The following is a 23,477-nucleotide window of genomic DNA, read 5'->3' as shown; positions in this document are numbered from 1 at the left end:
ATGACTTGACCTCTATGTATATGTGTGTGTGTATAGTGTTTGTGTGTATACTACATATATAGGCTAAGTCCAATAGTGATATATATGTTCTGTACATTGTATGTGTGTGTGTATTTGTGTATAGTGTTTGTGTGTATACTACATATATGTGCTAAGTCCTGTAGTGTTTTATATATATGTATGTTGTATGTGTATGTGTATATGTGTGTGTATGTGTGTGTATAGGGGCAGCTAGGTGGTAAAGTAGATAGAGTGCTTGGCCTAGAGTGCTTGGGCTTCAAATCCATTCTCAGACTGGATACTAGCTGGGTGGTCCTGGGCAAGCCACCTCACCCAGTTTGCTTCAGTTTCCTTCTCTGCCAGGTGATCTGGAGAAGGAAATGGCAAACACTCCAGTATCTTTGCCAAGAAAACCCTAAGCGGGGTCACAGAGTTGGACGTGATTGAAATGACTGAACAACAATGTGTGTATGTGTATACACATTAATACAGGCTAAGTCCTATAGTGTTAAATATCTATGGACAGATAGACACATGTATGTGTGTGCATGTATGGAACTGCCCTCCAGAACCTGATGGGTATTTTAATAGCACTTTCCCCACCACATACACAAACACATATAGACACACTTACATACATGTATGCACATATACATGCATGCCTGTACATACAATGCAGCAAATAGCAGGGATTGTTCGGAGGAGTGGGGTGCAGTAAGTTTGGAGGGGTAGGCGGAAGCTGCATTGGGAACAGCTTTAAATGCCAGGCAGAGGAGTTTGTATTTTATCCTACAGGCAACAGGACTGGCACATGATTACTCATATGTGACACTGGGCAGACCACTTATTTCTCTGGGCCTCTTTTCTCATCTATAAAATAAAGTTGAGTCAGATTATCTCTTAAGTCTCTTTGGGGTTATAGGATCATAGATTACATAGTGAATAGAGCACTGAACTTGGAGTCAGGAAGACCTGAGTTCAAATCCTGCCTTAAAAACTTATTAGATGTGTGACCCCTAACATGTCATACAACCACTCGGTGCCTCAGTTTCCTTATCTGTAAAATAAAGGGTTAGCACTCAATGGCATCTAAGATCCCTTCTACCTCTATGCTAGGCTCGACCTAGAACGGACCTCAGAAGTCAAATCCCTCATTTTAACAAATGAGGCCCAGAGGGGTTAAAAGCCTTGCCCGAAGTCACACATTGCAAGGGGTCAGGGGCAGTATTTAAATCCTTCTCTGACTCCAAAGTCATACTCCGTCCCTGGTACTGGGTGACCCTGGACAAGTCACTTAATCTCTGTTTGCCACAGTTTCCTTATCTGTAAAATGGACATAATAATAACACCTATCTCTCAGGGTGGTGGTGAGGAGCAAATAAGATAATGCTAGCAAAAACAATTAGCACAATGCCTAAGCCCACAGTAAGCACAATATAAATATTAGCCATTATTATTAATTATTACTTAACGTTAACACTCGGTAGTCCCTCTGGTTTTCAGATTCCAATCCTGAATACTCAGAATTCAGAGCCAGAAGGCAAAACTCTCATCCTTTTGAAGTCCCCAGGCCGACAGGGCCAGGCATATCCACCTTGAACAAACTCACCTCAACGCTAAGAAAAAAAAAGCTGGTGGAAACATTTTTAAATGGGGCAGCTTCTCAATTGTCCCTTTTAATTAGATGGCTCGCCTCTCTTTCAAAGTCTTTTCAGCCTGCTTCCCCAACCCAGCCCACACCTCCACAATCTCTTCTCTGCAACTCTCCTCGAGGACCTGGTGGGTATTTTAATAGAACTCTCCCCACCAGACGCAAGGAGAGAAAGGCTCTAATTAGAAGCTGTTCAGATATGACTACAGAAAAATGAGGGGCTATTAATCTAGCTTATCACAAAAACGCATTGGCTCCAGGACTTTCACCCTCTTATCTATTCTAGATCACGAATTCTTCATCGTTTTGTTTGTCCTGGACCCCCTGACAGTCTGATGAAGCCGAGGGACCGCTATCCCCAAAGAGGTTTTTTAAATCAGTGAAAGAAATGCTATATTTCGGTTAGAGATGTCATTCCCTCCCCCCTCCCGCCTTGCGAGTTCACCAAGCCCCACACACATCAAGAAACCCAGCTGTAGCCTGCCTCTCCCCCTCCCCACCTCCAACTTCACCAGACATAAATAATCATAATAATGCCTGGTGGTAAAAGCTATTTGCTCCATCAATACGCAGCACGCTGGTGCAAACCTCTCCTAGTTTCTGCTCTCCTGATGGAAAGGATAATTTCCTGACCCGCACAGGGGGAATCCAGGGCCAACGTTATGATTGCAAATGCCAGACACTGCTGTGTTTGCCTAATGAAACCAAAGTTACAGCGGTGGGCATGAGTCCATGCAAATGGCAAACTGCCCCCTCCCCGCCCCCAATTCCCAGCCTCCCACCTCCAAGTCTGGGTGTTCCGGAGGCGCTAGGCTGCCGGCAGCCCCCCAGCAGTCAGGTGCAAAGCCCCCTCCCCGAATTTCCGGGAGCTCCCTCTTTGCCCAGGCTGCCTGGGTACCAGAACGATAGGGGATGAGAACACGGGGGTGCTCTCCTACCATTTAGCTGCCTGTAGACGATGTCCTCCAGCAGCGAGAGCCTCTTCAGCACCCCATCCTGGACGGGGTTGGGGCCGTGCTGGGTCAAGTTGGCCGCCTCCGCCCGGGTATGGACGTCCCGGAAGGCGTCCGCGCTCTTCACAGAGATGGGCCGACACTTGGCCAAGAAGAGCACGAACCCGGCCACGGCGATCAGATTTAACACCAGCAGCACTTTGACCCTTCTCAGTGAAGCCATCAAACACGCCAGGCTGGCTCCTTCAGCTCCTCCCCGAGCCCCCGCGCAGCCAAGTCCGACAGCCCGCGTCTGGGGCACCCTAGCCGGCCCCTTCAAGGACGGGCCCCCTGGGGACAGGGCAGGGGGCTCCCCAGCCTCAGAGCGAGGAGCGCGGGCAGTCACTGGCAAACTTCAGGTCCCCCGGGAGCTCAACGCTCCGACGGTCCCGCAGCCCCGACCGCTGCCCGCGCTGGACCGGCCCCGCAAGCGCGCAGAGCTGGGGCTCTCCTCGGCGCCTCCCGCTGCCTCCGCTCCCCAAAGGGCTGAGTTTACACCGTCTGCCCCCTTCCTTCCCCAGGAAGGATCTGAGTCCGCGAACTCCGGGGCTCGGAGGAGGGGGCGGCGGGAATTCCCAAGTCCCGTCAGTCTACGCAACTTGGGCCGGTGGCCAAGGGCGTCCCCGCGAGTGCCGAGCCCGGCCCCGCGGCCCCCAGGCGGTCCGGCGTTGAGCCTCCGGGCCCGGCCCGAAGGCGGCTTCTCAGGCTCGCTGGGCTCTCCGGGGGCCGCCCCAGCTGCGCTCGTCGGCGCGCTCCATGGCACTGCGCAGAACGAAACCTCGCCGGAGTATCTGCTAAATCCTCTGGGGCCCAGAAGTCTCCGAGCCGGGGGGAGGGCGCGCTGGAAGGGGTGTCCCCGCCCCGCCCCGCGCCGCACTCTAGGGAAGGGAACTCCTACAAAACCCCGCGAAGAAACCCGGTCCGAAGCGCGGGGCACAACCCGCGGCGCGTAGCAGCCGCCGTCGAGGGGTCCGAGGGGGGCCACCGCGGGCGCTGCGGGGACGGAGGGCTCCGGCTTAGCCCCCGGGCGTCCTGGGCACGGCCCCAGCCCCGGCAGCCCCGCCGCGCGTCCGCCCCTCCGGAGCGCCGGGCAGACTCGGAGCCCGCGCGGGAGGCAGCCCCGAGCTCCGGGAGGAAATCGGCAAGGCTCGTAATTGACTAACGCAGTCCGATCGACGCTGCGGCAAAGGGGGGGGACCCGGGGCGGCCGGGCGGACACGCAGGAGGCGGCGGCGCGGCCCCAGCCGGGACCCGGGGCGGCCGGGCGGACTCGCAGGAGGCGGCGGCGCTAGGGGCGCGGAGCCGCTGCGCCCATCGCCGCTCCAGCCGGACTCCGGGGGCCGGCAGAGGCGGTGGCCCCAGCCCCCTCCGCCACCTTCTCCTCCTCCCCTTCTTCCTCCTCCTCCTCCGACTCCCGCCGCCGCCGCCGCCGCCGCCGCCGCCCGCCGAGCTCCGGCTGTCTGCCGCCTCCCGGCTTCTCAGCGGCGGGTGTTCATTTAATCCTTCGGAACCTCGGCGCGTGCACATGCACGCAAACACCCAGGCACCGCAGGGACCCGGAGGGGGGAGGGGGCGGCGAGAGGGAGCGAGAGACAGCAGGGAGGGGGAGGGGGCAGCAATCAGGTCAGGGTCCCTGCGATTCGGGGGCGAGGAAACCTTTGCTTCTCATTCCCGGAGAAGCGGGCTGCTCTCGGGGCTGCGTTTCCTTCCCCCGTTGGCAGATGAAGACATCCTTTCTGTGTGTGCCCGAATCTCCCTTTTGCATGCCCCGGGAATGGCTGAAAGGAAAACCTGGGCTGGAGAAGCGGATTTAGTTACCTTCCCGGCACTTGGGGGGTACGGGTGGGGTGGGGGTGGGGGGTAGGTTCTCCCTGACTGCAAGTACCAGCCAGCAGCGTTGTGTGCGTGTCTACATTTACGTGGGGTCTGCGGAAGACGCTCGTCCCACAAACTTCTCTCTGCAGCACCTTCTCTCCAAAAGAGTTCCAACCCCTGTAAGATGAATTTCCGGGCCATTCGAGGTCTGAAAGAAACCAGGCTACTTCGGGCCTCCTAATGGAAACAAGACTTTGGAGCCCAAATAAAATTGAACATAGTCTTCACCTCATCTTTCCGATCTCTTTGGATTTAACAGCTGGCACGCACCTAGCCTTTCCAAACGCAGGATCATGGGGCTGGAGAAAACCTGTGTTCGCTTGGAGACAGACTCTCTGATAATTCTGCCCAGCCAAGAAAAGGAGATGACAATCAGTAGGAGGAGGTGAAGATCTCTAGCAAGGGAAGAGAGGAGGGGAAGCGGGCTCACGAGTGGTAATTTAACTCAAGTGGAATTGTATTTGTGCAATGGAATGATTTTTGAAGGCAATTTGCAAGTTTGATCTGCTCAGTGCAGACCGTAGGTAGGCATTCCTGAATTCTATTAACCCATGAATATTCCTTGCCCTTCCAGAAGAAACACTGGTAAGGGACCAAAGAAACAGATGCAAGAGATATTGCCCCAGCTGTCATCCCTTACACATAACACCCATGATAATAAAGCTATAATACCTGGACATCACGCTGATATTTAAGAGAATGGGGTTTAGGTCAGGGGTGGGTAACCTGCAGCCTCGAGGCCACATGTGGCCCTCTAGGTCTTTAGTGGGGCCTTTCAACTGAGTCCAAGTTTTACAGAACAAATTCTTTTAGTAAGGAGATTTGTTCTGTAAAGTTTGGATTCAGTCAAAGGGCTGCACTTGAGGACCCAGAGGGCCACGTGTGGCTTCGAGGCCGCAGGTTCCCCACCCATGGTTTAGGTTTTAGCCATATATAAAGATGGGACCATAAGGTTGCAGCTACTTCAAGCAGTCAGTCAACATGCATTAATTAAGTGCTTACTATGTGCCCAGTACTTTGCTGAACACTGGTTAAAAACAGTCTCTGGCCTCAAGGAGCTCACATTCAAATGGGGAAGACAATATATAAATAACTAGATAAACACACACACTATAGATATAGATAGATATATATAGAAATATACACATACTATATGTACTGTGTATGTATATATGTACCTATGTAATATTATATATTATAATATAACATCATATAGTTTGTATATGTATACACATGTGTATATATACACATATATGTGCATCTATATATGTATACACATATAGCTATGTATACATATATACACATATATGCATGTACAGAATATACATAATATAAAGAGACAGAAAAATAGATGGAAAGTAACCTGAGAAGAGAAGATACTAGCAACTGAAGGATGGGGGGATAGGGGAGTAGGGGTAGGGGGTGGGGAGGCTAAGGAAAGGCCTTCTGAGGAAAGAGGACTTGAGCTGGGTCTTGAAGGAAGTCAGGGAAACCTCAAAGTGCAGGTGAGGGGGCCCAGCATTCCAGGCACGGGGGAGAGCCAGCACAAAGGAACAGAAATGTGAAATTGTTACACTCAGGCACCTACAAATAGGTCATCATGGCTGGATTGAGAGGGTGTGGAGGGGAAGGAAGTGTGAGAAGACAGGAAAGGTTGGAAGATGCCAGGTTGGGTAGGGCTTTAGATGGCAAACAGAAGTTTTTATGTTTGGGGAGCAGCCGAGGCTCATTAAGTAGAGAGATGACATGGTCAGACCTATAATTTAGAAAAATCATCTTGGCAGCTGAGTGGAGGATGCATTGGAGTGGGAAGAGATGGGAGGTTAGGAAACCAATTAAAAGGCTATTGCAATAGTCCAGGCAAGAGGTGACAAGAACCTAAATGAGGGTGGTGGCTGTATGATCTGAGAGGAGACATACATAAGATCTTTTTTGAAGGTAGAAATGACAAGATTTGACAAGAAGTTGGATGTGAGGGGAGAGTGAGAGTGGGGAGCTGAGTATAACACCAAGGTTGCAGACCTGAGTGACTTGGAAAATGATGGTGCCCTCAACAGTAATTGGGAAGTTTAGAAGAGCTGGAGGAAAATATAATGAATTCTGTTTTGGACATGTGGGGTTTAAGATGTCTAGTTCAAGATGTATAAGAGGCATTTGGTGGTGAAGACCCCTAGAGGTCAGGAGAGAGAGAGAGAGAGAGAGGAGGAGGGAGAGAGAGAGAGAGAGAGAGAGAGAGAGAGAGAGAGAAAAGAAGAAGTAAAGAGAGAGAAAGCAAGAGGGGGAGAAGAGAGAGAGGGAGACTGGGAATCATCTGGGAATTACCAAGTGGGAGACTGTAGAGAGAAAACAGAAGGCACAGAACATAGCATTAGGAGATATGCTTAGTTAGTGGGTATGATACAGATGAAGACCAGCAAAGGAGACAGGGAAGGAACAGAGAGACAGATTTGTCACAAAACCCAGAGAGGAGAGAGTTTCCAGGAGGGGAAGGTGATCAACAGTGTTAAATACTGCAGAGTGGTTGAGACAGGTAGGAACTGAGAAAAGGCCGTTAGATTTACCCCTTCAGAGATCATGAGTATCTTTGGAGAGAGTTTTCACTAAATGATGAGTTTAGAAGCTGGATAGTAGAGTTTAGAAGAGAGAAGCAGCCATAAGGGGCTAATAACAGGCAACTAGTCATCTCTTAAGTAGGATGGGCCTTATGAGTAACCAGAGTAGGCAGGTTTCTTGGAGCTAGAAAGACCCCAGTGCTCAACAATTATGTTTCCCTTGGCTGCCGTAATGCTTCAGATTCTCCTCTTAGAAAGTCATTTCTTTGGGCCATAGGATCACAGATTTAGAGCTTGAAAGAAAGTTGGAAGTCAAGTCCAATCCATGTATTTTATGGATGAGGATACTGAGGCCCAGAAAAATGTTAAGTGCCTTGACCAAGGTCAAATGCTAAGTGGAAGAGTTGGATTTAAAGCCAGGTCTCTGGACTCCAAAACCAGCACTTTTCCCTATACTTGTAGCTTTGGCACAGTGGACTTCCTGGGCTGGAAGTCAGGAAGACCTGAGTTCAAATCTGACCTCAAACACTTACTAATTGTGTGACCCTGGGCAAGTCACTTCACCCTGTTTGCCTCAGTTTCCTCATCTGTCAAATGAGCTGGAGAAGAAAATGGCAAACTGCTCCAGTATTTGCCAAGAAAACCCCGAATGGGGTCATGATGAATGGGACACAACCGAACAGCAACGAGTTTTGCATTCAGACTCCCCCATTCCCAGAGCTGGAAAGGCCTCAGTGGTTATCTACTCATTCTCGAAGCATGAATCTGATTTGCAACACTTCTGGAAACTAATAACAGCCAACATTTACAGAAGACTTTAAGGTTAGCACAAGACTTCACATAAATTTTCTCATTTAATCATCATATCTCTGAGAGGTCAGTGGTATTATTACTGCACCCATCTTACAGAAGAGAACACTGAGGCTCAGAGGTTAAGTGACCTACCCAAAGTCCCACAGCTAGTCAGTGTCAGAGGCAAGATCCAGGTTCTTTCCACTGCCACTCCCTGGTCACTCACTGCTTTAAGGACCTCTAGTGATGAAGAACTTAATACCTCCTGAGACACTCTGTTCCATTTGTGGGTAGCTCTTAATGGATAAGACTTTTTCCTTATATTGAGGTGAAATCTATTTTTCCTCAAATTTCTTTTTTTTTTTGTTTTGTTTTTGGTGAGGCAATTGGGGTTAAGTGACTTGCCCAGGGTCACACAGCTAGTAGGTGTCAAGTGTCTGGTCTGAGGCTGGATTTGAACTCAGGTCCTCCTGACACCAGGCTCAGTGCTCTATCCATTATGCCACCTAGCTGCCCCATTTCCTCAAATTTCCACCCATTACTTTTAGGTCCACCATCTAGAGACACATAAAGCAAGTCTTAATCAATCTTTCCATTTGGTTGCCCTTTAAATATTTGAAAACAGATAACATGTCTCCCCAAGTCTCCTCTTCCTTTGGCTAAAAGGACCCAGATCTTTAAACTAATCCACATCTGGCATGGTCTGGAGTCCTAGTTACCCATCCTGGTCTCTTTCCTCTGGACAGTCTCCAGTTTGTCAATGTTCCTTTCAAAATGTAGTGACCAGAGTTAGACACAATACTCTAGATGTGTTCTAATCTGGTGACAAAGCAACATGTATTTATTAAGTGCTTACTATGTTCCAGGAACTGTGCTGAGTACTGGGGACTCAAATACACACAGAAAGATAGTCCTTGCCCTCAAAGAGCTTGCTTTCTAATGGGGGAAGAAAATATACAAAAGGGGCTGAAAAGTAAGAGGGAGAAAGAAGCTATCCACTCCCCCAAAAGTCCAGGAGAGAGTCAGGAGCATAGCCTGAAGATGAAATAAAGTATGGCTGGCCTTGGGAGGAACTCACCAATGGAAGACGGGAACTGACATGGCAGAGGGATGTGGAGATGGGCATAGTATATTTGGCTTCTCTTCTCTCTCTCCCTCTCTCTCTTCTTCCTCTCTCTTTCTCTGTCTCTCTGTCTCTCTGGACACTACTCAATACAACCTAAAGTTTCATTAGCCTATTTGCCAGCCCTTCACACTGCTGGTCCACCAAAACCTTTGGTCACATGACCTGCTTTCAAGCTGAAGCTCCTCCATCCTTTACTTGGACCTCTTGAATTCCTTTGGAATCCTGAATCTAAACAGTCAGAATGAGGAAACCGGTGGCCCACAAAGTTAAAGTGATCTCCCCAAGATTACACAAGTAGTAATTGATAGAGCCAAGTTTTGAACCCAGGTCCTCTGACTCCAAATCTAATTGGCCAAAGAAATTCAAATACTATTGATTAATGGATGAATGAGTGATGGATGTCACCCTGGGTGGGCGTTGGGGGAAGGAACTGTGTCTAGTTTAGTGCACCTAGGGACAATATTTTTCTTTACTAGTAGCCTCAAGATGTCAAGAAAAAAAAAGGAAAATGTCCAACATGTTGGGTGGACCCACTATGGAAAACTCCGAGAGCACATGGACTACCATGGATTGGCTGTGATCTGCATTTTAGAGAGAACATCCATGTCAACACAATCTGTTGGGGTTGTTCATTGCAAGGAACTGTACTGATGGAGTAGCTAACCCCACACGGCTTGGTGACACCAAGAATGAGACCACCATTCCATCTATGGCATCTGTGAGTAGTTGATAAGACTCCTGAACAGGGGATGGTCAAAGACAGGCTCATAGATGCATAAATTCAGAGCTGGAAAACTTCAGTTAGAATGAGTTCAGTAAGAGCTCACCTAGGCCAACCTGCCCCCCTCCTGCTCCCCCCTGAAACTGGGGTTGGAGATCATTTTACAGGGGGAGGAACAGAAATCTAGAATGATTTACCCAAAACACGATCACCTAATATTTGCCCATCACTCCTAGTGCCTCTGGGACAAACCAGGCTCCTCTGCTTGGCATTTAACACCCTCCACAACATGGTTCCCATCTACCTTCCCAGGTTTATTGCCCATTGCCTCCCCTCACACAACTTGATAATTGGTTGCTGTTACCTAAATTCGCTTTTTCCAGTGGCTCACAGATCTTTGAGGCACCCCATTAGAGATCACCCCCTTCCAGACTGACATCTGTTCATTACTCAATGGGTCTCTTTGGTCAACTAGACCAGAGGTAGGGAACTTTCGGCCTCAAGGCCACATGTGGCCCTCTAGGTCCTCAAGTGGGGCCCTTTGACTGGATCCAAGTGGAGGTCTCTTCCATCTTTATGATCCCATGATCCTAGAATCAAGCAACACCACAAAGTACATTTGTAATTTACTGAAATGCCTTTTAGGGATGAGAATGAGAATAATAAACAAAGGTGTTAAAATGGAAATGCTTCCTGGAGAGATAGCAACAGAAAGCCTTTATCAGTTACCCCCTAACTCCGAGTTGGTTTACCTAGACAGATTACTCAAAGTAAATAAAGCCCAGTTGGGAGAGGACCCAGAGGTGGATCTTGAAGGAATGCCAAGGTGGGGATGGAAAGGAGAGGTGGGACAAACCTGGACACCTCGTGATTTTCCCTGGACCTAGCCCCACCTTGAGCTTAAACAAAAGTCTGAGCTCTCCTGACACTCGAATTTTTGGATTTTATGCAAAGGCTTGACCACCTCTCCCATTTGCTATGTACTTATTGGTCATAGCCTGAGGGTTTTCCTATGGTGGATATAGGTGGGGGAGGAAATCATCCATTTCAGAAAGAAATTCAAATCCTCCCAAATAGTACCTTCTGCATATTCCACTAGGGACAAATATGTGGGCCCTGCTTTAAGAAAACCATTAAAATTTACCCCAGAAAGGGAAGGATAAAAGAAGAGGTCAGAAGGGAGAGCCATGATTCATAATGGAAAACGATTGAAGGATTTTAGCCCCAGAGTTGAAAAGGGCCTCAAACTCCATCTGTTCCAACCCCTTTGTCTTACACTTGGGGAAACTGAGGCCCAGGGAGGTTAAGTGACTTGTAGTTATAGATATAGAACATCTAAGCTAACCTCTTCATTTTTTAGATGAGAGAACAGACTTTGGGGAGTGGGGGGGAGGGTCAAAGTGTTAAATGACTTGCCTATGTAAAACTCTTCAATGATAAATAAAAGCACAGCATCTTTAGAATGGGGCAGCTAGGTGGCCCAATGAATCGAGGGCAGAGCCTGGAGTCAGAAGGACCTGAGTACAAATCAGGCCTCAGATACCGGTCACTCAGCTAATAACCCTGGGCAAGTCACTTCACCCTGTTTGCCTCAGTTTCCTCATCTGTAAAATGAGCTGGAGAAGAAAATGGCAAACCACTCCAGTACCTTTGCCAAGAAAACCCCAAATAGGGTCGCAAAGACTGAAATGATTCAACAACTTTGGAATGACAATTTTAGTCAATGGGAAATAGAAGAAAATTTACTCAAAATAGATTTAAACAATTCTTTCTTAAAGAATCATCTCTCTTGTATAAAAGGAGGTACATCAATGTTATTCCTTTCCTTCTGTTTTCAACCTGAGAGAATCTAATGGTCAGAGCTGTGCTGGAGAGAATAAGTTGTTAAATTTTCAGTGTGAGCATTTACACCTCAGGATTCAGCAAAAGCTACAGAGCAGCACTTTATTTATTGTTTTGTTTATTGTCGAGACTTAAGAAACCAATGAGGAAAATATTAATAATGGGGATTATACTTAGAAGGGGATCATGCATACATTCTCCCCCACACACACATATACATACACATACACATACACACACAGAGAGCCGATTATTAAACATTATAAGCACATCTCTGCTGCTGTCCCACTCTAATATTAACCAGAATGATCATCAGTCTCCTGGTTGCAATTGGGCAGGCAGAAGACAGAAGACAGCACATTATACTGATCCTCTACAATTCCAAATTAAGTGCTTTTTCAATTTTTGATGATTTCTTTCCAAAAGGAGAGCAGGAGGAAGTCTGTAGTCTGGGTTCTATCCCAGAGAGGAATTCAGTCTGTGGAAACTAGAAGAAGAAAAAAAATAAGGTTTTTACAGAAAGCCCCAAAGGTCCTCTTAGTTAAGGCTGAACCAACATTCCAATATTAACTCTTGTTTTCAGAGGCTTTAGGGAACTCTGGTGCTGAATTCAACATAGATCAAGGCTGCCTGTGTAAGTCACTAATTCACAACAAGATTTCCCCATCAGCCTCTGAATATGAAGCCAAATAAAGAAACAGTGATCTCAATTCTAAGTATTTTGAAGGGTCAGGTCAGTGGGAATGATGGGGACAAGAGGACCTTTGATCATCTACCTCCATTTGTCATGTCCTTGCCCCCACTTAATCCCCCACAGCTGAACGGAGATGCCCTTTTCGTTGCCAAGAGGATCAAGCTAAGAGAGGCTGAGAGCTTACTGGGGCACAAATCATCTTCCCTTTGGGTCAATGGATCAAAGGATTCTTAGACTGATAAGTTCTCTGCAGGTTTCTCCCTTAGGAAAGCCACTCGGCATTTAGATTGTATACATGTCTCCAGAGACTCACTGGCTCAAAGATTTTGCTCAGAAATGTTATTTGGGTGCTTTCCTGGGTGGCAGTGATTAAAACATTTTTCAGGGATGTGAAGGATTAGAGCTTTGAACCTCTAACCCATCTGCTTCCTGGATTTGGACTTGATGACCTTGACCTTGACATTGTGCCTCAGGACTTTTTCTTTCACCTCCCCACACCCCACTTGGTCCTTGGTTGTTCAAGAGCTCCCCTCACTGATGGACTGGAGGGAGGGGGGAGGAGAGGAAGAGAGGGAATGAATACATTTGTAAGTAAAGGTGATATAAAAACAAAAGCTATCAATAAAATTATTTTTAAAAAATAACTGAGTCTTCTCTCCTGTCCCCTACTACTATGTCTCAATGTCCAATTCTGCTATCTGCATCTGTTTTCTGTTATTAGCCCTGCTGCTACCACATATTTCAAAACCCCAAGAGAGCATTTTCTAGGATTTATTCCCAAGGGAAAAGAATACACACATTCAGAATAAATCTGCATAGGTAAAATAATTTGAAGTATTGATGAAATTAATTTCTAGCCTGGTTTGGTGGAAAGAATGCTAGATTTTGGGGTAGAAGATTCATAGTCCCACTTTCTGAGCTGTGTGACCTAGGGCAGATTAATCAACCTTTCTGGGCCTCATCTGCTTCATCTCTAAACTGAGGGGAGGGTGGAATTTTTGCTTTCTGAAGTCCCTTCCTGCTTTAAATTTTCGGACTACCATCCCATTCTGCAGAGATGGCTAAACATTCCAATACAACAATTCCAATACAAACAACCACAAATTTGCCAAGCATTGTGCTTAATACAATGCTTGGCAAATTTGTGGTTTGATTAGTCATGTCTGACTCAGGGTTTTCTTGGCAAAGATATTGAGGTAGTTTGCCATTTCCTTCTCCAGCTTATTTTACAGATGAGGAAACTGAGGCAAACAGGGTCACATAGCTAGTGAATGTCTAAGGCCAGATTTGAACTCAGATTTTCTGAATCCTAGGCCCTGTGCTCTATCACTGCTCACCTAGCCGCCTCAAGCTTGATAAATTGATTAGCTGAACCTTTAACTCAAGTTTCCCGGACCTATCACAGAGTATACTCTCTGGAGCAGAGGTAGTTGGCTACAGCCCACAGTACTCCAGAGAATTACCGAACCAGATTAAAATGTAATTGGGAAGTATTTAACACAATAAATAAAAATATGCTAGAACACAGATAATGTTAATATGTGATTTTCTAAGTTAACATGTACCCCAAAGGGGTCCTTAAGTATAATTTAGTGACGCGGCTTTCTGTTTGAGCTTCACACCAGTGCTATTTATCTACCTCCCTCACAAACATCCCCCTGACAATTTCAAAGTGAAATACTTTTGGAGAAGACCTGTGTTCAAATCTCACCTTGGTCATTTCATTACCTACGTGACCTTGGACAAGTCAGGCATTCTGGGCCTCAGTTTCCTCAGATGTAAAAAGAGTTAGACTCAGGGGCCTCTGAGGGCCCTTCCAGATCCTATCACCTACAAGATTGGCCATCTCTGTGCCCTGGATTAAGCTCGCTCACCCATTCTTGAAGCCCGGAGGCCCTCTGTTCAATATTTCTTTGTACTTAATATCTCACTTCTGCCAGCAATTGGCACATAATAGGCGCTTAATAAATGTTCATTGACTGACTCTCCCACCGATGGAAACAAGAAAAGGCAAATAAATTGTTCCCACCATCTCATAAATGAAACCACTTCTCTGCTCAGACAGGACAAGACAAACCTGTGTCTCATTTTGGAGGCCAGCGGCTATACAACTCAGTATAAAGCTTTACTTTGGTGAAGGATAATAATAGTACTTCAACAGCTAGGTGGCGCCATAATGCACAGAGCGCTGGTCCTGGAGTCAGGCAGACTCATCTTCCTGAATTCAAATCCAGCCTCGGACACTTACCACCTGTGTGACCCTAGACAAGTCACTACACCCTGGTTGCCTCAGTTTCCTCACCTGTAAGATGAGCTGGAGAAAGAAACGGCAAACCACTCCAATATCTTTGTGAAGAAAATCCCAAATGAGGTCATGAAGAGGCTGACAGGATTGAAAACAAATGAACAGCAACAACAATAGTTGATATCCCCTTAGTGATTTAGAATTTTCAAAGCACTTTGCGTGAATTCCCTCATTTGAACTTCACGATTCTGTGAGGTTGCTACTATAGGTAGAATCATCACCATTTTACAGATGGGAAAACAAGCTCAGATAGGTGATGGAATCTTGCGCTTGATTATCAATTGCTTTCTATTTGTCCCACCTGAATAAGTGTAGTCCCCCCTCCATAATTGCAGGATCCATGAGAACAGAGATTAGGTCTTTTACTAGCCTCACCAAATACCCCAAGATTCCCCTGTCAGAGACTAAGCCCTGAGCCGGCTTTTGAGTCCTGAGGCTGCCCCAGGGCAATACAGCCTTTGTCCTTATGCCCGACCAGCAGGTCACCTCCCAAGTTCAAATTCATACATCCTTCCATTTTACTTGTTAAACCTCAATACTTTTTTTTTTAATTGCACCAATAAAAATAGAACCAAAGTGATGCTGGGGAGAAATCGGAGGTGTCTAATACACTGGAAAAATTCTTTATCCCTCTCCATAAGGCCAACACCAAGAGCATCTATTTGATGCTTTTCTTTCTTCGAAATACCCCCTTTATGTACTTAGCATTGGGCTTTGTATGTATTAAGCACTCAATAAATGCTTCATTCATTCATTCACTAGAGAATAGACACGCCTTAGTGGCTATTCTATAAAGTCATGTTAGTAGAAATGACTGGGGAGACAGAAAACCCTGATTTCCCATAATAGATAACCATCGATTAATCAATAAATGCTTACTGAGTACCTACTATGTACCAGGCACTGTGCTAAACTCTAGAGATCCAAAAAGAGGCTCTGAAGAAGCTGACAATCTAATTGTTGAGAGAAGACACAGCAAACAAATACAAAGGGAGCTAGCTGCAGGATAAACAGGAGATAATGAACTGAGGGAAGGCACTGGAATTAAGAGGGGGTGAGAAGGCTTTTGGTAGAGGGTGGGATTTTAAGGAAGCCGGGGAAGTCAGGAGGAGCCGGGAGCATTCCAGGACCAGCCAGAGACAAAGTCCAGAGCTAGAGACGTTTGTGGGACCGCCGGGACACCGCCAGGAGGGCAGTGAGTGTCATGATCGAAGCGTACCTACCTGTGATGGAGGAAGGTGTTAAAAGGCAGGAAGGGGCCAGGTTGGGGAGGACTTTGAACACCCAGCAGAGGATTCCATATTTGCTCCTGGAGGTTATAGGGAGCCACTGCTCTTTGAATAGCCTGATCAGCAACACTTGTATAGGACCACCGTCCTTCCGAGATCACCGGCCCAACCAAGGACAAAACCTGAAGAACACAGTCATGAGAAAACTAGGGAATGAGCGAAAAAGCCTCTGCCCCCAGCCCCTCCACTGAAATCATGGGATCGTGGATTTTGAGATGGAAGGGAACCTCAAAGGGCCAAGTACATAGAGCAGGAGGGGGAGGGGACCTCATCTAGTTCAACCCCCTCATTCTATTGATGGGAAAAGAAAGAGCTGGGTCCCCGAGAGGGAAACTCGCACAAGTATTAAGTTTATAGAATTTTAGAGTGAAAGTCGGAAGGCACCTCAGGGCTCAACTAGTTCACCTCCTTCATTTTGTGGGGGAAGCAAATGAGGTTCAAAGTTAATGACTTGCCCAAGGTCACACAGAGAACGAGGGGTAGAGGGGTAGAGGGATTTGAACCCAGGTCTCAGACTCCATATTCAGCGCTGTTCCCAGTACCCAAAGGTGAGACACCAGAATTCCTGGTTTCGTCTGGTTCAGGGAGCCGCTTCTGAGAAGGGATTCCCTCCCCCTCCCTGAAGGACTTGTATTCATAGTAGGTTGTTGCTCAGTTATTTCAATCTTGTCTGATTCTCCGTGACCCCATTTTGGGGTTTGGTTTTTTTTGGCAAAGATACTGGAGTAGTTTGCCATTTCCTTATCCAGCTCATTTTTACAGATGAGGAAACTGAGGCAAGCAGGGTAAAATAACTTATCTAAGATTACACAGGTGGTAAGAGTCTGAGGCTGGATTTGAACTCAGGTCTTCCAGGTCCAGCAGTCTATCCTCCATACCAGCTAGCTGGCCCGTTTATTGTCTGAATCATCCTAACAGATGCCATCTTTATTGCGCTTTGCTTTGGAGGGAGTTTAGTTTTGTGATTTCCTAGGAATGGCCACCCATGGGGATGGGCAACTCCTCTGTTACTTGGGGTATTGGAGAATTACCTGGGACACTGGGAGTGAAATAATTCTTCCATGGTTACCCAACCAGGATTTGAATCCAGCTTCTCCTAATTCTGAGGCCAACACTTTCCTCACTTCCACACCGGTCTCTCACCAGTTCACATAGCTCATTTGGGCCTCACAACCCTGAAAGGTAACTTACGATTTAATTTTTGGTACCCACCCATGATTTCTTGGGATCATAAAGCCATAGCTCTAAATGGATTTTTCTTTTTTGTAGTCCTAATGCTTAGTACAGTGCCTAGCACATAGTAGGTGCTTAATAAATGCTTGTTGACTTGATTTGCAAACTTGAAGGTGCTATATAAATGTTAGCTATCATCATCATCATGATTATTATTAACTTGGGGCAAAGGGGGAAGGTAGGGACATAGAGATAGTCCCTCTGCTATACAGCGCCAAGCAGCGAAGGGAGAACGGGCAAGTGCTGGCGTCCTCTTGACCCTGATGTCAATGTAACTTTACAAACATTTATTATGTTCCTACTGTATTTCAAGGAACTGTGCCTACTGTGTGCAAGGCCTTTGTAGGGTTATCTCATTGCAACTGTGTGTCGTGGACCAGGGGTTAATAGGACCATAAATCTGAGCTGGAAGGGACTCCATAGGCCACCTAGACAAACCCCCACATTTAACAAATGAGGAAACTGAGGCTCAGAGAGGGTTAAGTCACATGGGGGTCACCCAAGTAATATGCATCAAAGGTAGGATTTGAACCCTGATCCTCTGACTGAAAGTCAGCGTGTTCTTTCCATGCTTCCCAATGGACATAACCTGCCTCTGATAGCACTCCTTTCCCTATCTAAAACTATTCCCTACACTCCCCCTTACTCATCTACCTAGAGTGCCTAACCTAGTGGTGCGCAAACAGCAGGTGCTCAATAAATGCTTCTTGACTTGTTGACTGAATCATAGGTTTACAGCTGGGAAGCATCTTAGAGACCATCCAGTCTAACTCCATCATTTCACAGAAGAGGGAACTGAGGCCCAATGAAATAAAAGGATTTACCCACGCTCATACAGATAGTAAGTGACAGACGTGGGATTGAACCCTGGTCCTCTAATATCATAGTCTTTCAAATCCATTCAGATTTCACCCTTTCAGATCCCTTACCAACCAACTCTACTCAATATATAGAAATGCCTAGAAAACAGCACAAATATATAGTAAGACATCCCTCTTGGGTAATATTCAGAAGGCACTGTGAATAGGGACTTCTGTCTGACATTTTGGCATATAATAGGATCAGAGTGACCTTAAGAGTCTCCCAGCCTAACCCCTTTCATTTGAAAGATGAAAACAGGCCCCGGACAAGTCAAACCATTTGACCAAGATCCAGCAGCTGATCTGAGTCAGAATTTGAACCTTGACCCTGTCATTTCAAATCCAGACCTCTTTCCACAATGCTATACAGCCTCTGGAACTTTCACATTTTCATATTCCCATCTGCTCTTCATGATCTCCTTAATTTTGGATATTACTGTCAAGAAATTAAGTTACCAAATTTTCATTCCCTAACTTAAGAAATTCTTCAAGTGTTTCTGCCTTAAAATGAATAATTTTCCAAATTTCCTCGTTAAGGTAATTTTTTTCAACTACTGATTTCTATAGGCTTGAGTATGTGAAAAAGCCTGCTACTGTATGTCTTTTTAATTAGCTTCTTTACAAGATAATTAAAGCTTCTCCAGCTCCTCCATCCTTCCTTACTCTGTGCAATAATGTGGTTATGGTACGCTTTAGCCAACAGTGGTGCAGAAACTTTGTTGGCCATCTGGAAGCAATAAAACATTTTAACCTCAAAATGCAGACTGCCAGTTAGAAGTAATCCCAGATTAGACCAACCAGTCATTGCCTTAATGGATAAATGTCAGGGTCCATCCATCATTTTGTCCAAAAGCAGACTTGGCAATATCAGTGCTGGGATGAGGGAGTGAGCATTTATATAATGCCTACTATGTGCCAGGCAATGTACTAATTGTTTTACAATATTATCTCATTCAACTCTCACAACAATTAGGGGTTGTTATTATACCCATTTTACAGTTGAGGAAATTGAGGCAAAGAGAGGTTGAGTGACTTGCCCAGTATTTTACAGCTAGAATGTGTCTGAGGTCAGATTTGAACTCAGTTCTTTCTGACTTCAGGCCCAGCACTCTATTCATTTTTCCACCTATCTGGAATCTGTTAGAGGATGTCTAATCCATCTTCCTACCTCAAAGCAAAACCAAACCTAACCCTTCTTCAGAGAGATAACTAAGATGGGAAAACTAGAGCTGAAATAGCACTTACACCCTTTCTGCAAGAGAAACAACTTTAGCACCTAATTAATGAGAGTATTTAGTAAAAACAGGAAGCTACTAGGTGAAAGCTTCTGTATGATAGAATCGGTATCCAAAAAGAGATTGCTGTACTGAACCTAATAAGATGAAACTCAGCAATTATAAATGTAAAGTGTTATGCTTAGGTTAAAAAAAATCAATTTTATAAGTATAGGATGGGGGAAACAGCAGCTTGTCTGAAAAAGATCTGGGGGCCTTAGTGGATAACAAGCTCAATAGAAGTCAACATTTGTTGCATAGAAGCCAAAAGTGTTCATGAGCTCATGGGTTGCACTGAGAGGCACAACTTCCAGGAATAAGGAGATCCCTCTCATTTAGGGCCAAATTGACCACACTTGGAGTACTCTGTTCAGGTCTAAGACCACAGTTGAAGAAGGATATTGATTAGCTGGAGAGTATCCAGAGGAAGTCAACTAGGATGGTGAATGGCCTTGAGTCCACATCAAATGAGGATACCATTTGGGCACTGGTTCGAGTAACTGGATGTTTGCCTCCATTCCAACTCTAAATTATGTGACTCTCCTGCCCCACCCCCATTTCCCCAGGGGAATCCTTGAAGGGCTATAGGGAATCTATCTCTCCCACCCCAGCCCCATGGGCCATAATCCCAGGCTTGTTTTCCACCACGGAGTAGCCTGAGGATTTAAAATCCCTAGTTATGGTTTGGCTCTTCCCTCCATTTTTCTTCCAATGTTTTTCAGTTGTATGATGAGTGGCCAAGAGGATAGAAATCTGCCATTTGGAATCAGAAATTCCTGGGTTTAAACTCTACCCCAGTCATTTACTAGTATGTCACCCAGGCAAGTCATCACTGAACCTCAGTTTCCTTATCTATAAAATGGGGTAAATAAGACCACCTATTTCATAGAGTGGCCAGCTAGGTGGTACAGTGGATAGAGCATTGGGCCTGAAGTCAGGAAGAGTCATTTTCCTGAGTTCAAATCAGCCCTCAGACTCTTACTAGCCCTGTTCACCCTGTTTGCCTCAGTTTCCTCATCTGTAAAATGAGCTAGAGAAGGAAATGGCTAACCACTGCAGTATCTTTGCCAAGAAAACCTCAAATGGGGTCACACAGAGTCTAACATTACTGGAAAAGGAGTGAACAATAGCAATGTCTCATAGAGTTGCTATAGGAACCAAATGAGCGAAGGTGTGTTTGCACATCTTAAAGCACTACAGTAATGCTGCGGGTTTTGATTGTGTTTGAGTGTGTGTACATTTGTGTGTACACACACCAATGTTTAATATATATGTGTGTGTATATATACACACTATATTTAATTTTATATACTATATATTATGTTTATACATTTGCATACTACATATAAAATAAATTATGTTTTTATTTCTAAGTGATCTATATATTACTTATATTTATACTATATATAAATATAAACCATTATTACTTTTTCAATCTGAAAGTGTGATTTCATAACAAGAAACAGGCAGATGTTAAGAAACGACACAGCCATGAGAGCTAAGAACCATAGGAAGGATAAAATATTGGATTATGTCTGATACTTTGTGATAAATGCTTCGGATACAAAGACAAAAATAGAAAATGGTTCCTACCCTCAAGGAGCTTACGTTCTTGTAGGGGATATAATACTTACCCCACATACCTAAATTCCATGGAAGTTTGATGAGGGAGATTAGGAAAAGGCTAATATAAGAGATGGGACCTGAAGGAACCCAGGGATTCTAAGACATGAAGGAAAGAAGAAAGTGCATCCCAGTCATGGAAATGTGAGATGTGAAATTGCCTGAGGAAAGGCCTGGAGATGCAAAGTGGAATGTGGAATGCTAAGTTCAAGGAGCAGCCAGTAGAATGGTTAGGCTAGAGAACAGAGTGGGACTAAGTCGAAGGATTAAATGAAGATGAAATCATCCAGGGAAGTAAAGTGAGAGTTTAAGGAATCAACCAGTCAATAAGCATTTATTAGGCACTTACTATGTGCCCAGGCACCTTGCTGGGCACTAAGGATACTAACACCAACACGGAGCAGTCTTTTTCTCAAAGAGTTTATGCCCTGTTGGAGGAGACACTGGATGGATGGATAGATAGATGGATGGATGGATAGATAGATGGATGGATGGATGGATAAATGGATGGATGGATGGATAGATAGATAAATGGATGGATAAATAGATAATAGATGTTAGAAAAATAGACAGATCATAGACAGATAAATATGATAGATACAGAGATAGATAATATATGATGTGTAGACAGATGATAGGCAGGATAGGCAAGATTATGCTGGTATATGTTTAACAACCTTCTCTCAGGGAAAAAAATGTCCACAACATACACTTTTAGATTTAATCTGCATTACTAACACTTTTTAAAGTCTAGACAATAAACAAAACAATAAATCAATTTCTGATTTGTAGTGTTTGCTGTGTGACCCTGTGCAAGTCATTTAACCCCGTTTGCCTGCATTTCCTCATCTGTATAATGAGCTAGTGAAGGAAATGGCAAACCACTCCAATATCTTTGCCAAGAAAACCCCAAATGGAACCACAAAGAGTCAGACATGACTGAAATGACTCAACAACAACAACAAAAAAGTGTGAGTGCTTATACTGAATATTTAACAACCAGCTCTTCCAAGCTGGTTTGAGCTGGCTCCAGCACACTCCTGGGTACAAATAAATATACAAACATATTTACCTATATACATACATACCTAACTATGGCAGTATAGTGGCTCTTTTTAGGTCACTGAGCCAGATAGGACCAGCCTTAAGTGTGAGTGGAATAATCTGACCACATAAAATGCTGTAGTTTGTCAAGGGGCATCAGGAAGGCCACATCCCAAAATATCTCCCCTTCCGATACCTGAGATTCCACAATTTGCAATTCGTTCCTTTGTGTTAACCACTGTCTCCTTCAGACACACCACTTTCTTTTTGTCAGAAAATGAGTCTGCTAAAAGACTCTCCCAGGGGTCAAGGAGGAGAAGGGCAGGAGACTGGAATCAATAAAAGGACAAAAAAGGCATACAGAAGAATCACATATCTGTAACTAGATATGTATTTTGTATGCACTTGTATATACATAGATTATCCCACCCCACTCCCACATAATGAAGAAATTTGAGGGTAGGGACTATTTCTTTTCATCTTCATATCCCCAGCACCTAACAAAAGGCCTGGCACATAGTAGGTGCTTAATAAATTGCCCCTGTACCATTTCTGAACAGAGGTTCCATTTTGTTCTCTGCTCTCCCTGGTTCTTCCCTGTTCTCTTTCGTGGCTCTTTGATGACCTGGAAGAGTTGAAGCACGTGATAATGCTGAGGTAGAGAGAGAGAAAAAGGACATTTTTTCCCTCTGTTGTGTCTCATTTCTGGAGACAGGAGACTCCAAACTAATCTTCCTTCCTGCTTTCCTCCCCCCTTCCTTCTCTAGTCCCTTCTTCCCCTTTTCCCACTAGTTCCTAAAGCAGTGGCCAGGATGGCCAAAGGGAGATGGACAGGAGAAGGGTAAGTGGATGGTTGAAAGCTCTCCCTTTCTCATTATTCTCCAACCCAAGCACTATCTATCACTAAGCCCTGCATCATGAGTAAGGAGCTGCCCTCCCACCATCTCCTCCTCGGATGTCAGTGCTCATTCCTTTTCCACCATGGCCCAATGGATTGAGACTGTCTCTGAGGGATTGATCACATCCATGACCTTCAGTAAGACACTCAGCCTCTCTTTTCTTCTCTCCTCTTTCTTCCATTTCCTTTTTCTTCATCTCTCTAGGCTTTTTCTTTCCTACTCTCTTCTCAGCCTCTCTTCTCTCCTTTCTTCTCTCAATCTCTGTTTTCTTCTCAAGACATTCAACAGCTACTAATTCTTTCTTTCTTGCTCCTATTTCTTCTAATAGAGTCCCTGGAGTAGATTTCAGCTCCTGACATCTACAGATTCCCTCATCTGTAAAACAAGAGGGTAGGATTAGATGTCCTTGGAGGTCCCTTCTAGCTTTAAATATATCCCAGAAATAAACAGAGAGTTTGTAGCATCATAGGGAGTGGAGTCATGGTGCCATTTTTTTCCCCACTGGGAAAAGTTCTTCTGATTTTTTCCCTTTCCCTTGGCACCCTGTGTGATTAAACATCCTTTTGTTTTGGGCAGAAAATTGTGTTATGTCTGAATCACGGCACTGAGATTCAAAATGATCTCAGCAGGTTGGAATGATAGATTGAATCCAAAAGCATTAAACTGAACAAGAATGAATATAATGCCCTGCATCTATCTTTTTAA

The 23,477-nt window shown here is 45.2% G+C and overlaps 1 protein-coding gene across 1 annotated transcript in view; it reads right to left on the bottom strand.

The window, feature by feature from the left end:
- Positions 1 to 2,938, bottom strand: part of GALNT17 (polypeptide N-acetylgalactosaminyltransferase 17) — a 434,680-nt gene extending 431,742 nt beyond the window's left edge. The window contains exon 1 of the mRNA XM_027862449.1: positions 2,590 to 2,938. Within this exon, the coding sequence (XP_027718250.1) occupies positions 2,590 to 2,827 (238 nt within the window). The 5' untranslated portion in view covers positions 2,828 to 2,938. The remainder of the gene's footprint in view (positions 1 to 2,589) is intronic.
- Positions 2,939 to 23,477: the final 20,539 nt, after the last annotated feature.

Source organism: Vombatus ursinus, unplaced genomic scaffold, assembly GCF_900497805.2.
Source record: "Vombatus ursinus unplaced genomic scaffold, bare-nosed wombat genome assembly UNPS02014768.1, whole genome shotgun sequence".
NCBI classification, from domain to species: Eukaryota; Metazoa; Chordata; class Mammalia; order Diprotodontia; family Vombatidae; genus Vombatus; species Vombatus ursinus.
Note: the sequence above shows the minus strand (reverse complement) of the source record. Positions and strands in the feature narration are given on the sequence as shown.